A 14,251-nucleotide genomic window follows, 5' to 3' on the forward strand; every position below is an offset into this window, starting at 1 on the left:
TCAAGAAGTTCTCAAAGTAAACAAAGTATGGGCAAAGGGAAAGCCATGTCCCCTCATTTATAGTAGAGTGAAGGGGGAAGAAAAAAATATTGAACCTATAAAAATACATTTCAAAGAAAAAGAATATGGACATGATATTAAAGATTTGTAAAAGAAATTCATTCTGAAAGCTATTGTTGGAGTGTTAACCTCCCCAGGAAAAGAAGACCTGTAGATATGACATTTGTAGTTTCACTTCATTGAATGGTCAAGTCCCTCCCCTTCCCACCCAAGGAAGACCATAAATTGACAATCCCATGCATAGAGAGCTTCCAAACAGCATGTTAGTACTTCATTCTTAAAATATGAATAAGCAACCAAGACTCACCAGACATGTAAGAAAACATCTAATGTGAAAGGCAGAGGCCAATCAATATACATAAATAGGCAACAGGAACTTGAAGGAAATGGACCCCACAGGAAGCAACATAAAACTCCAAAATTATGATTAACATATTTATATACATAGGTGAATGGATCAAATACATATGATATTTCAATGTGGAGGATATGTTCAAAGAACAATGGTAAAATAAGGTTAATTGCAGGTACACACCTTCTCAAAAGGTTTCTCATCCATGCCCACTTCCTTTTAGAAATACAAGAACATAGGCCTCTCTAACTTAGGAAATGAACCAAGACAGGGAAATGCACTTATGGAGTCTGGGTCCAGCCCAGGAGAGGAATGAAGGGGCTTGCAAAGTTGTTGGTGAAGGGCATGCCTGATTGACAGCTGGCATCAGGCTTGCAGCTGGTGGAGAAAGGTCCCATCATGGAGAATACCCAAGAGCTGGTGGGTGTGCTCTACTAAACACGGTGGGGACGTCCACCGGGAATGAAAGCGTGCAGGAGAATCAGTGATATGGGCCCAAACACTCAGTGTTAGAAAGGATACAATTACTATAATTACTCATAAAAAACGAAGAAAACGCTACCATAGTATACTACTTGGCTGGGTTGCAAATAATATCTATATAGTCATAATCTTTTTAACACTGAAGAGCAATTTAAGCAAAATCTGTGACGTATGCATTTTTGGGAGCAAGTTGGCGGCCTCTGTGAACTGTGTGTGGAGCCCTCTGAGCATTTGTGCCAAGGGGGTTAGATGGCGAAGGGAGCTCAGTCATCTTCCAGACTGGCATGGTGATAGATAATGTGTAAGACTGAAAAACAAACGAGGAGCAGAACAGGAATATTACTTTGAAGTAATGGCACACGCACCACAAGAAGTCGCTAAAAGAGCTGAAAGTAAATGCCTTCGGCATCCATGATTCAGAGGTGGGAAAATGACAAGACGTGATTCAGAATTTGCGGTTTTGCTATAAATTCCATTTTCTTATTTGAGTTCTGAAACTATGACTCTTCATATTATCTTTCCTGCACAGCATCTGAAAATTCTGCTGGTAAGATTCCTAATAACCTTCATATTCAATCTGATTGCAACTATGGAAATAATTTCAAAGGGAAATAAGCCGTTGTATACATCAAAATTTTAGCAATGGCTTGGTTGAAATTCAAGTATTTGTTATATTTTTTATTTTCTGAGCCCTCCAAGTTTTCTTCAATAGGCATCCATTATATTTATAATCAGAATAATGGATGAAAATTAGCATGTAAATGAATTATGTCATATTATTACAACTACATAATATATTCATTACCACAAAAGATAAGAAAATGCATCAAAATATGGTATACTGGGGGTGGTTAGTTTTTTTCTACTTCAACCTTGTCTCTATATATTCAGTTGATAATAGGAGGAAAATGTTCCTTTAAAAGAAGCAAGCTTACATGGCACCTGGGTGGCTCAGTTGGTTAAGCGTCCAACTCTGGCTCAGGTTCACAAGTTCAAGCCCTGCATCAGACTTTGTGCTGACAACTCAGAGCCTGGAGACTGCTTCAGATTCTGTGTTTCCCTCTCTCTCTGCCTCTTCCTCCCTTCTCTCTCTCTCTCAGAAACAAAATTTAAAAAAATTAAAAAAATTAAAATTAGCAAGCTTAGTCCAAAGTTCCCAGGCTTTCAAATAGAATAAAACACCTGGGTCCCCATAATTTTTAATATCTGATAAAACAGAACATTTCAATCCTTTGGGTGTCATAACTCAGAAGCAAAATTTGAAGCTTGAATATGATCATTTTAGGGCAATACGAAGTATTAGAGAAACATACAAAGATGCCTTGTATTTTAGAATTCACTACCCAACAGGAAGTCACTACATTGAAAACAAAAGTGGCCTGTTTTTAAAAAAAGGACAATGACAGGCACGCCTGCGTGGCTCAGTTAATCATCTCACTTTGGCTCAGGTCATGATATCAAGGTTCATGGGTTCCAGCCCCACATCAGGGTCTGTGCTGTCAGCAAGGAGCCTGCTTCAGATCCTGGGTTCCCTGCTCTCTCTGCCCCTCCCCATCTGTGCTCTCTGTCTCAAAATTAATAAATAAACTTAAAAAAAAAAAAGGACAATGATAGTGCTTCTACTATGCATTCATTCAATAAGTACTGTTTCTATTCTGTTCCAGGCACCAGAGATTCAGCGGCCAATGAAACTCACTACGCGTCCTGATAGGGGGAGCAGACAATACACAGATAAACAAATACATGGGGAATGTCAGCTGGTGTGAAATTCTGTGAAGGCAGCAATGCAAGGGGCAGGATGGGCCGGGGGGGAATCGATTTAATGTAGGGTCTCAGGGATCAGGTCATCCGAAGAGAGGGGAATGGAGAGACACAGTAGCTGTTGGGGAGACGCAGGCCAAGGTCATAGCACAGGTGTCATGGGTTGTGGAGCATCGTAGCATATTCAAGCACCCAAGAGGAAGCCAGTGGGACTAGATCCTAGGGAGCAGGGGGGAGGGGGCGTTTGGGAGGCAATGCAGATTCTCCAGGGCCAGCTGGGCCATCGTAAAGATTTGCGATTTTCCTCTGAGTGAGAGGGGAGACCGATAGAGAACTTTCAAGGAGAGCAGCGTGATGTGATTTATATTTAATTCTGCTGTAGCGCTGGCTGCTGCGCTGAAAGTGCAGGGAGACAAGGGAGCGAGTAGGGAGACCAGCCAGCCGGAAGTTATTAAATTAGATCTAGGTGAGCGGTGATGGCGGTAGTAGCGGGTGTGGTGAGAAGTAGTTCGGTCCCGGATCTCTTTAAAGGTACAGCCAGTGGGACTTGATTATGCATGTAATACAAGGTGTGAGAGAAAGTTCTCCAAAACAGACATCCATGTTTTTGACCTGAGCATCCCCAAGTTTGGGATGGTTGTTTGCTGAGATAATAAAGACTGAGGAAAGGTCGAGTTGGTTAGGGAAATATATTAATATTAATGGATAATTAATCCTGTATGTGTGTGTATATACATACATATCTGTCATTTAACAATCTTCTTTCCTATTCATGGATCTTCTTTGTTTTCCTTTGCTAAGGGAAGCTAAGAATGCTGAAGGCATATCCCCAAGCATTTGACCTTGGCAGGCAGCCATGGTCTTCCAAAGGAGTCACTCAGTCCCTCTGGCAGAAAACAGTAACTATGCAGGACCACTCAGTTGCTCAAAACTTTTGGTGGTGGCCTGTTCTGTGACTCTGGTCCTATTCGGCTATGTGCTACCCACCGGCTCAGCTTTTCTGCATTGAGCCAGTTTTGCCATGTGTAATGATCATTGGCTCTTAAAATTTATCCTACCTATGACCCGAGGTATTTTGTGACACCAAACAGCCCCTTAAAACAGGTCTTAGAAATAACATGGCAGTTTATTGCGTTTTTGTTCTATCAAAAATACTTAGAATCTGTCTGAGGTAGAGTTGCACAAGTGGGAATATTCCCGACCTACTTTTCTGACTATGATTTATAGGTCAATAAACTCCTTCAACAATGAAATGTAATATCCCTGACTGCACAGGACACTCACTGTCACACGCTCGCTGCTGCAGGACGGATGGGTCTCCAGCCTCAGGCTGTTGAAAGTCAGGGAGATCCGTCTTCCTTCCTGGACCGTGATCCTCCACTCGCAGACCCGGCCATGAGGATTTGGGTTCGGGAAGCTGGGAGAAGTGAATGTTCCAGTGGGGCCCTGTAGGTCTCCACCGCACTCTGAAGGGGAAGAAACCCAAGAAGTCTTCCAATCCAATCAAAATGACCCCTTCCACAAGGAGCGTTATCTAAAATATTTTCTTTAGTGTCCCATGGGATGCTAAAATTACTGCTCTTATTTATCACTATACGTATGTGATGACTTAACAGAGAACATGTGTATTCACTTCCGATCTCCAATATTTAATATTTCAGTCATGATTCCATGGGAGACAGTTCACTGGTAGTATTTTATCATCATGGCCCAGGAAGTATGAGAGGCCAATAGATGTTGTAATCTCAAGAGTCAGAAGATTCAGGAGACTTTTGTAATTATCCAGTTTTTTCAGATAAAATCTGTATTTCACCAGTGTATTTCAGAAATGCCATTTCTGACAACTCTTGGGCTCATGGACTGGCTTTCATAAGTTGAGTACTGTGTGTGGATCTTATCCTGTTATATCTTCCAAAGCACTAGTTCCTTTCTTTTGCAGCCTTTATCACATTGTGATTTTTTCATTTATTGGTGTGACTATCTGATTAAAGTCTGTTTCTCCACTAAACTGTAAGGCCCAAGAAAACAGGGGTCTCTTTTGTTCTACAACTATTGTAAAGCTAGCGGCTATTATAGTGTCTATCAAATGTAGGTAATATATATATAATTATATTACTAATATTATATATTATATATAATTATAGTGTTAATATTACATATAATTATATTATCAATGTTACATATAATTATATTATTAATATTATATATTATTAATATATGGTTGTATTATTATATATCATATGATTGTATTATTAATATAATATATTATATATATTATACTTAACAAATCAGTGAACTTACCTTCCGTGCTAGATTCAAACCGTAGTCTGAATCCCGAGGCAGTCAGAGAGTCATCTGTGACAAACCTGACCAAAGCAATATTGCTAGAAGTGTCTATGCTGTCGGGAATGGTGTTTCCACAGTATCTTCCCAATAAATTTCCTGTGAGAGTCAAATAATTAAGTATGTACATGTCAGGTGATTGATTTCATTTAACCTCTACCTGAGGTGTTCTACAAGTACAAAGAAAATAACAAAAGACGAGACTCTGCCCACAAGGAAATGGTAACCTCTGTTAAGAGAAGGAGGACAAACACAAATAAAACTAACATATTCAAGTATGTGGAGACGTGTAACTCAAACTGCATCCCATTAGGGCAAGGAGGTCTCAGTGCAATGAGGGAGCTCATTTGGTGAAGGAGATGGTTCCGGTCCATAGAGTGACAAGTGTCCAGCTCAGGTGATTTCTAGGATACACACTGTCTCCTCTCCTTCCCCAACAGGATGCCCCTCAGAGAACTGCATATGGCCCTGGAAGGTCTCAACAGAAAGAGGAGGTCTTCTCAATACAGGGCTCTCTCCCCGTGTTCTATAAGGAGAAGCTCCATGATGACCTGGGGCTCCGGACACCCACTGTTTATGAGTGGGGACGCAGGGAGAGAAATGCTGGCAGAGCTCAGAGCTGACTACACATCTATCCAAAGAACAGGTGTAGTCTTGCCTTTCTCGAGTCTCCGTCAGAGGCTGAAAGAGTACATGTGAACATAAACACCCCCAAAAGACAGCAGATGTATTTCACTGACCAGAGGTCTGGCTTTCCCAGATCTCCACAAAGTCTTTTTCACAGCCAGAGGAGTTCTGAAGGTTAAAGTCTTCAAAACGGAGGGTGAGGTAGTGTCCTGAGGGACCTTCGAGATGCCACTCGCACAATAAATTGTCCCTGTACGGCAGTGTTGGGTATCCGCTGCTTTCAATGATACCACTCTGCCCTGTCACTCTCCCCCCACATGGGGCTGCAAGGAAAGAGCAATATTCTGTTACAGGTTTGTTTGTTGTTGCTTTCTTTTAACTTAGCCAGTGCACTTCTAAACTTTTAGGTGCCAATTGAATATAAGTTATTGTTTTAAAAATTCTGGAAATGTTTAAGTTAGTGTTTCCCTTAGAACTTGAAATCTACTATTGATGTAAAAAGAAATGATGCCACAAGTCCAGTCCAATAATGAGAAATGGAAAACTGAATGGTATATTCTGTAACATCTCATTAATCCTCTTGGGACACTATGTAAGAGCTATTAGTTACAAGGAAGTTTCATTTCAAGGACCAATGGATAGATTGATAGGGCCTGCCTACCACTCTGTGTCTGTGATTCTGAAGACTGACTGGATGGATGTTCCACTAGCTGTGGTTGATTAGTGATGCCTGCCCTTTAACCATCAAAGAAACATTTCACTGCAGTAACTGGTATCTCAGGGCCTGGAAAATTACTAAACTCTTTCTTAACAGCAGGATGTGATAGTTAGTTTGGATTATATACAATTTGCCTCAGGCTATAGAATGACCTACTGTGTAGGCTGAGTATTGTTACAACTAGGCTTTCCAACTTTTGACTGTATTAAATATGTTTGGTTAGTGTTCAGACCCACCAGATACTCAATTCTATGGAATTGTGACCAGATGACAGTACATCTTCAGTAAGCATGCGTATTGCTCATTTTTTAAGTATGAAAATCAAAAGACAGAGAAGAAATATTTGTTTTTGTTTAGCGATTCATTTGGCTCTAGAGACTTGGGGAAAAATATTATCCATTAATGATGCATTCAAAATTACAGTTATCTAAATATAGTTCTTTGATAATAGATAAATAGTAAAGTGTTTTACTAAAGTAATACGATAGAGATTTCATGATTAAAAAAACCCAAAATTTGATTTAACTGAATATATTTTTACAAACAAGTTAGGAAAATACATAATACTCAAGTCTACTAAGAAGAGTGTTATAAAATGGAGAGCAAGGTAAAATTTTAAATTGATAAATGGCTTTGTGGTTTCAGACATTTATATTTCTTATTCTATCACTAAAACAATCATTAAAATTAGGCAAATAGAAAAATCTTCTCTAAAAATGGTATGAGTGTTTAGTGTTATTGTAATTAGTCTGTCATAACTTTCTTACCAAATATAAAAAAATGTTGTTACCTATAGCATACTTGATCTTGAACCCCACATGTGTGGGGCTGTTGTCAGATCGGAATCTCAAATACATCACCTCTCCTGAGGACAGCTGGCTATCGGGCAGAGAACTCCCACAAACCTTGGAAAGTACTCGTGCATTTGAGTCAGCCCCGTCTCGCAACTCAAGGTAATTGGATGTGCAGCTATAGTAGAAAGAAAATTCCATTTAATATACAAAGTCAATTGCTTTGACATATTTAAAAAATAAAGACTTCACCAACATTCTCCAGGAGCATTATTAAATCTTCATTTCTCCCGCAGAAGACACTCTGACAGTCATTTCAAGTCGTGTGTTACTTCAGAATGCTGCACACTATTTTTCTAATCGTAATGCATTCTTCTGTTAGAAGCGCAGGTACGACATCAAAGAATATTTACTTACCTTCCCTCCATATTTTGTGCTTGTTTTACAACTATAAAAGTCATTCTCAAATTAACTCCTAGGAATTAAAAAAAAAAACCCAAGTACTTTGTTTTACATTATGATAGGACACATCTCACGTGACAAAGAACAGCCTTGCCACATGGGGTTCATGGAGAATCACAGCTGGAATTTTCTGTGTCCATAAAAGCTGGTGAGTATTTACCCAATATTTCTTAAGAAAGCCAGTCAGCCAATTAATGCTTACTGAGTAGGACAGTGGCATTGTTTCAGGTGCATAAATGATAAAGGAAAGCTCTCACACCTAAGTCTTCTTTCACACACATATTCTTGCAAATGTATATACACTTTTGTTAAATGAACAGAAAAATTCAGGTTTTGTCAGCCAGTATAGTTATTCTCTTTGTGTTCAACACAGTTAAGACTGACTCCTCGGTTTGTAAGCCCATAAGAATTCTTATTAAAGAAAGCTAGGGAAATTGCCTTGTCTTTTAGTCCTGCCAGTTTCTGACACTGGTGACCTCTAGCGTCACATAACACAAATTTCCATTTGTTAAACAGATATTTTATTATTTATGACATTGAGCATGAGGCTGAGAAAATAAATATTCATCTACCAGAGACGCTATATTTTTCCTGTGGGAGGAAGGATGGATAACATCAATCTCAAACAGCCATGCTCAGTGTCTCTTGGAGGATGTGCCTGGTGTCAGAGGGAACAAGATCTGTGTACACAAGCCACTCAGCTAATGAGTGGCTGGCAGGCAACGTGTCCTGGCTCGAGGCGCAATGCACGTCCCGTCTCCGTCCCTAGATGTTCTATGCTGAGAAAAGAAGAGAAATCATTCTCAAGCATGACAGCTGAGGAACACTAACTCTGAGTAGGAGAAAAATGAAATGGAGTCGACATACTTGGGTGTTTCTTCAATACTGAATTGATCTTCGAACTGCAGCCTTATGAGGTTTCCGGGGGGAGCAGCTACAAGCCAAGTGCAATCAGTGTGCTGGGGGTAATTGTCAGGGTAGTTGGGGGAGGTCACATATCCAGCAGAATCCGCGTCGTGGATGTAGATATTGCCCCCACAGGCTGTTAAGAAACACAATTAAGTCAACCTACAGTCTGGAGACAAGAGGACATAAACGCCACTAACGTCTTTTTTTTCTTTTTTGTACTGTCTTGTGTCTTTTTTTTTTTAATTTAAGTACAGTTGACACCCAATGTCACATTAGTTTCAGGTGTATGACATAGTGCTTTGACAAGTCTACATGATTTCATGTATATGTGGAATCTAAAAGACATAAACAAATAAACCAAAAGCAGACAGAGACCCATAAACACAGAGAACAAACTAGGGGTTGCCAAAGGGGAGGGGAGTGGGATGGGGGGGCAAAACGATGGAGGGAAGGGGGAGTTATGGGCTTCCAGTTATGCAATGAATAAGTCATGGGGATAAAGGTACAGCATAGGCAATGCAGTCAGTGGTAATATAAGGGCGCTGCAAGGGGCAGATGGTAGCTACAACCTGTGTGAACACAGCAAACAGCTACACTTGCACTATCATTCTTCAAAGCCTGCTGGGGGTGCCTGGGTGGTACAGTTGGCAAAGTGTCTGACTCTTGATTTTGGCTTAGGTCATGGTCCCATGGTTCGTGAGATTGAGTCCCATATTGGGCTCTGCACTGACAGCCCAGAGCCTGCTTGGGATTCTCTTCCTCTCTTTGTGCCCCTTCCCTACTCTCTTTTTCTCTCTCAAAATAAATAAATAAATAAACATTAAAATATGAAGTCTCTTTATCTGTATTTCCAAGTTCAATTTCCCTTCACCTAGAATTATCCTCATGTTCATTTAAAAAGCAAACAGACTCTGAATTTGCTATTGAGGGGGCTACCAAGTGTGTCACTTTTTAATTTGCCCAACGATAAATTCTCTTAGAAAAATTCTCTTTTTCCTTAAAGCCAATAAAATGATGGTGGTGCACAGCACATGCAGTAGAACATCATGGCAGCTTTAATACACATTCACTGCTTAGACAAGCACGTGAATGCGCTAGCACTTAGCACTTCCCACTCAGCTCAACAGAAGAAGCAGAAGTATGATCTCAATGTTTAAGGGACTAAGCAGGTATATGTATTTGCACAGCTCTGGGGGCATTCACTCATTCTATTTCTTCAGGATTTAGAAGCATTTGAAGAGCAAGTGATGATTGGCATGAGAGAATTTGTTAGCCAGTTTCTCTAAGAAGATAAATTAGTTTTTAATACTTTTTTCTAAAAAAAAAAACTAAACCCAAGGATTATGTAAAAATACTTTCCTTTTATCAACAAACACTTTTTGGCAATCTCAGCAAACAATCCAGGCTAGAGCAAACTGGGTACTTAGAACACCAATGGAATGAACCCAGTAAGTTAGACTCAACAGATACCTGATCTGCTACATGCTATAGACATTTATTTCTGCTGTCCTTCAGTCATTTATGGTCCTATCCTGAATTTTGCCATTCTCTGGAACTTTTTTCATCTCTGAGACCCTAAATGGTAGACTCCTCTGACTGCCTTTGAATCTCTTGCTCTTGACCCTTCCCTTAGACTCACCTTGCGAAAAACCCAATCTCATGACAACATGCGATTCAAACCATTTGCGGAAATCAATGCCTACAAATGCATGCTCCCTACTCTAAACCCAGCCAAGCAGCCCTGCTGTCTCACAGAAATATAACAGCTATGAGACTTGTCTCTACCCCCTAAACCCTTATTCTGCCCACTCTTTCCTTGTCGGCATGCTAATTCGTGTTCTCCTTTAGAGTGCAATAGAAGACATCAGATGGGAACTCCCTCAATTTGTCACCACCCTAAATAAATTCGTCTGCATCAATGCCTCCTTTATCTTTCCCTGCACACTATCTTCCTGTAGCTTGGGGCCAGTCCCATACTCTACTGTCTCCCCAGGAATCGTGCTATGTGGAAGCCTTTCCCTTCCCCTGCGCTCGTGTTCTCTCTCTCCCTTCTTCTCCCTTTCCCCACCTCTCTCTCCCTGTTCTTTTCTTCTTTCCACTCACCATGGGCTCAGGTCACTTAAAGTCACTTTCTCTGACCTCACTGCTCTCTTTCCTCCTTCCGCCTTCTTGTTGCCTCACAGTTGTGCACCCAAGGATCTTTATTATCTTTTTTTTTTAAATCCACAGCATTTAACCTGGTGGACCACATCTCTCTTTACATTTCTGTCCCCCAACTGTTTGGACACTGAGCTCTCCTCCTCCTTTTATCCCTCACCCCATGCCTTCTTTGGTCCTTGGGTGTCTCTTTCCAGGCATTTCCCAGAAACTGGAAGTTTGTATCTCTTAATCCCCTCTCCTGCCCTCCCCTCTGGCTACCACCACTTTGTTCTCTGTATTTAGAGTCTTTTTGTCTGTCTGTTTGTTTGTTTGTTTGATTCCACAATAAGTGAAATCAAATGGCATTTGTCTTTCTATGACTGGCTTATTTCACTTGGTGTAATAATCTCTAGATCTATACATGTTGTCACAAATGGCAAGATTTCACTGTTTTGGCTGAATAATATTTCAGTGTGTGTGTGTGTGTGTGTGTGTGTGTGTGTGTGTGTGTACATACACACACACACACACACACACCCCACATCTTCTTTATCCACTCATCTATCAATGGATAATAGATTTTGAAATCAAAAGACCTGCAAGTCTAATATTGAAAGTAGAAAGATGGGAAGAAGGTAATGGCCACACCGTTCTTAAATGAAAAGAGGGTCCACAAAGGAACAGAAGAGTCATAGTGTTTGCAAATAAACCCTTAGTGAACCTGAATTACCACTAAATTTTGACTTTAAAAATGTAATTTAAGACTGAGTAGTTTCAGACTGTAACTCTAGACTCTATCATGGAAAGTGGAGTTCTGTGGATGACCTGAAGCCTACTCACTAGACATAGGACACTGGTCCTCCACAAAGCCTCAGTGACAGGTGAAATCCTGCCTATGCAGGATTCCTGGGGCAGCCGAGTTCAGCATGGGGATAGAGAAGGATCACAGACCCTCGACCTATAAAGTAATGGTGCTGGTGTTCACAGAGTTATTCTTAAAGGCTCCTGCCAAGTGCCAGAAATGAATGCAATGTGACGTAACAGAAGAACATTCCTAGTTATCATGGACCCCCACAAGCTATTAGATGATTTTCTGTGACAGTTGGTGGACACTTATTTATTCTCCTTTTCCAAAATAAAGAAATTATGCCAACATTTTAAATTCTCCTATGTTAGAGAATATGCAATAAAATGTATATGGACTTATTTAGATCACTGTTTTTTTAATATGTTCAGGAATCTGGGATTGAGATCCTAGGACTACTCTTAAACCTGTATTATCTAATTTTGAGGGGAAGCAAAGATTTATTCTCTACTAACATTACTTTCTTTTGAAACTATGCTTATTTACTTATTTATTCAATTAAACATTATGTAAAAATAAATGTCACAAAATTAAGTCATTACAGTAGAATTAAATATAATTATAATCAAGTGTAATTCAGTAAAGGTAATTATGTTAAAGATCACCACCATAATGTATAATTAAATGGGTAATAACAGAATCAGAGGAATACATGTTCATTTTAAAAGAAAGCATACAAATGATTATAAAACAATGTAATTATCATTCTTACAATGTTTCTATAACTGAATGTAACTTATAATTAGACATTTTGTAGTAGCAAAGACTAGGAAATTTCAGCGTATCCTTAAGATCAGTTTAATTTATACTCATGGAGAATTTACTTTGTTCATTCTCTTGATAAGAAGGCTTAGAAAGATCTAAACTTCATTTTACTTATCTGTAGAATGGGAATGATATCTTCCTTAAAAAGCAGTCACGATGAGATACTGAATGTATCATACTTAGAGTGCGTAGAAGAGGTAGCTATTCTTAATAAATTATTGATCTGAGTTCAGAGAAGAAAGCTTTCTGTATGTTTTCCTTAAATCTATTTAAACAAGGAAAACCAAGAAACCGCGGGAAAAACACAGGCTTTATTCTCAGTAAATACTTACCTAAACTCTTTGCCTCATATTTGATTTTAAATCCTCGCCCTTCATTACTGTCATCAGAAATAAACTGAACAAACATTTGGTTATCTGAGGTGAAGAGAGTGGATGAAGGGCGACGGCCACAAAAATGACCATTTCCTCCATGGCTTCCCAGGGGTGGAGAATAGATATCAGGCCCATTTTTTAGCTAGGAACACAAAACAAAATTGCATAAGTCCCTCCATCCCGAGAAAGAGGAAAGCACACACATCCTATCAATTTTTGTCCCGGGAGAGAAGAACTGTCATTTTGTTTTCTGAATGGACTCTGCAAAGATCATAATTAGAAAAGGTAGCAAGCACAACCTACCACCAAGGAATCTCCCTGGCTGCAAGACGCATCTCCATTTGGAATCTCGAAGGGCTGTTCAAAGTGGACGGCAATGGTCAGACCGCTCTGAACCAGGACGTGCCAAGAGCAGTTGAGGTTGGGGCCGTAGGTCTCCGGATACTGAGGTGATGTGACAATGCCCCTGTCCGCGTGCAAATATCCACCACAACCTTTCCAGAAAAAAAAAAAAACCAGAGGTACCTTACTTAAGTAACATTTGCAATAAGATTTTTATGCTTTCCTGAAGATTTTGAAAGCGTAGGCAATAGAAATGTGGCTTGAAGCTAATTGGGACCAAAGTAGAAGAAGTGATCAGCCAGCAAGCATTTGTTGAGCACACATGACAGGGTACTCATTTTGTGGTCATTGCTAAGGTCAGGCTATAGAAATAAGTCATAGAGACAAATGACTTATGAAGCTTACTTTATAGGTGAGTAAGACATACAATAAATGCATACATAATACATGGGATGGGGATAATCCTACAAAGAAAAGTGAATGGAGGGAGAAAGAATGGTACAGCATTGTCTGGGGGAAGTTAGAGAAGGTTGTGCTATCACAAAATCACCTCAAGAAAGACCCGGAGAAAGGAGGGATCGAGCCAGATGGCTTTGAGGGAGAAGAGCATTCAGTTCAGAAAACACTTGTAACAAAGCTGGGCGTGTTAGGGGTACCTCGTGCAAGTCAGGATGAATGAGGCACCAGGAGTGATCCCAAAGGAAGCTGGGCTGGATCCGGTGGGAAACCGAGAGGACATATTTTGAGGAGTAGAGGAAGACGTGCAAGGGTTTTGAGCATCAGCATGGCATGATCTGACTTTGATTTTAAAAATCACCACTCTGTCTGTAATTCCTAGACCGTAAGTGGGGGCAGAGGGAAGCCGAGCAGAGTGTCCGATAGGAGGTGATTGCCTGAGCCCAAGGAGAGATGGCAGAGCCTGCACTAGGACAGTAGTGGGAGAATGGCTGGGGTCTAGCTCTATTGCGAAAGTAGAATCACAGGGATAGTTGATGGCTAGGACATAGGGTGTGAGATAAAGAGAAGGATTGAGAATGACATCAAGATTTTTAGTTTATGCAATGAAAAGGATGCACTTTCCATTTATTAAGATTGGAAAGAGCATGGGGTGGGCAGGTTTGGAAGGGGGAGGGGGACGGATGCAAGAGTTCAAGTCACATGCAGCTATCCAGTACGCAAGTGTGTGTGTACCCACACACGTATGTACATATATACATGCACACAAACGTAGGTCATACGTAAGTGCACGAGAGAGAGGTT

The 14,251-nt window shown here is 40.2% G+C and overlaps 1 protein-coding gene across 1 annotated transcript in view; it reads right to left on the minus strand.

Annotated features, from left to right (window-relative positions):
• Positions 1–14,251, minus strand: part of CUBN (cubilin) — a 270,536-nt gene that overhangs the window by 74,016 nt on the left and 182,269 nt on the right. Inside the window, exons 41-47 of the mRNA XM_029955578.1 lie at positions 12,953–13,143; positions 12,608–12,791; positions 8,465–8,639; positions 7,135–7,313; positions 5,740–5,949; positions 4,958–5,098; positions 3,941–4,122 (exon numbers count right to left, since the gene is read on the minus strand). Of these exons, the coding sequence (XP_029811438.1) occupies positions 3,941–4,122; positions 4,958–5,098; positions 5,740–5,949; positions 7,135–7,313; positions 8,465–8,639; positions 12,608–12,791; positions 12,953–13,143 (1,262 nt within the window). The remainder of the gene's footprint in view (positions 1–3,940; positions 4,123–4,957; positions 5,099–5,739; positions 5,950–7,134; positions 7,314–8,464; positions 8,640–12,607; positions 12,792–12,952; positions 13,144–14,251) is intronic.

Source organism: Suricata suricatta, chromosome 10, assembly GCF_006229205.1.
Source record: "Suricata suricatta isolate VVHF042 chromosome 10, meerkat_22Aug2017_6uvM2_HiC, whole genome shotgun sequence".
Taxonomy (NCBI): Eukaryota; Metazoa; Chordata; class Mammalia; order Carnivora; family Herpestidae; genus Suricata; species Suricata suricatta.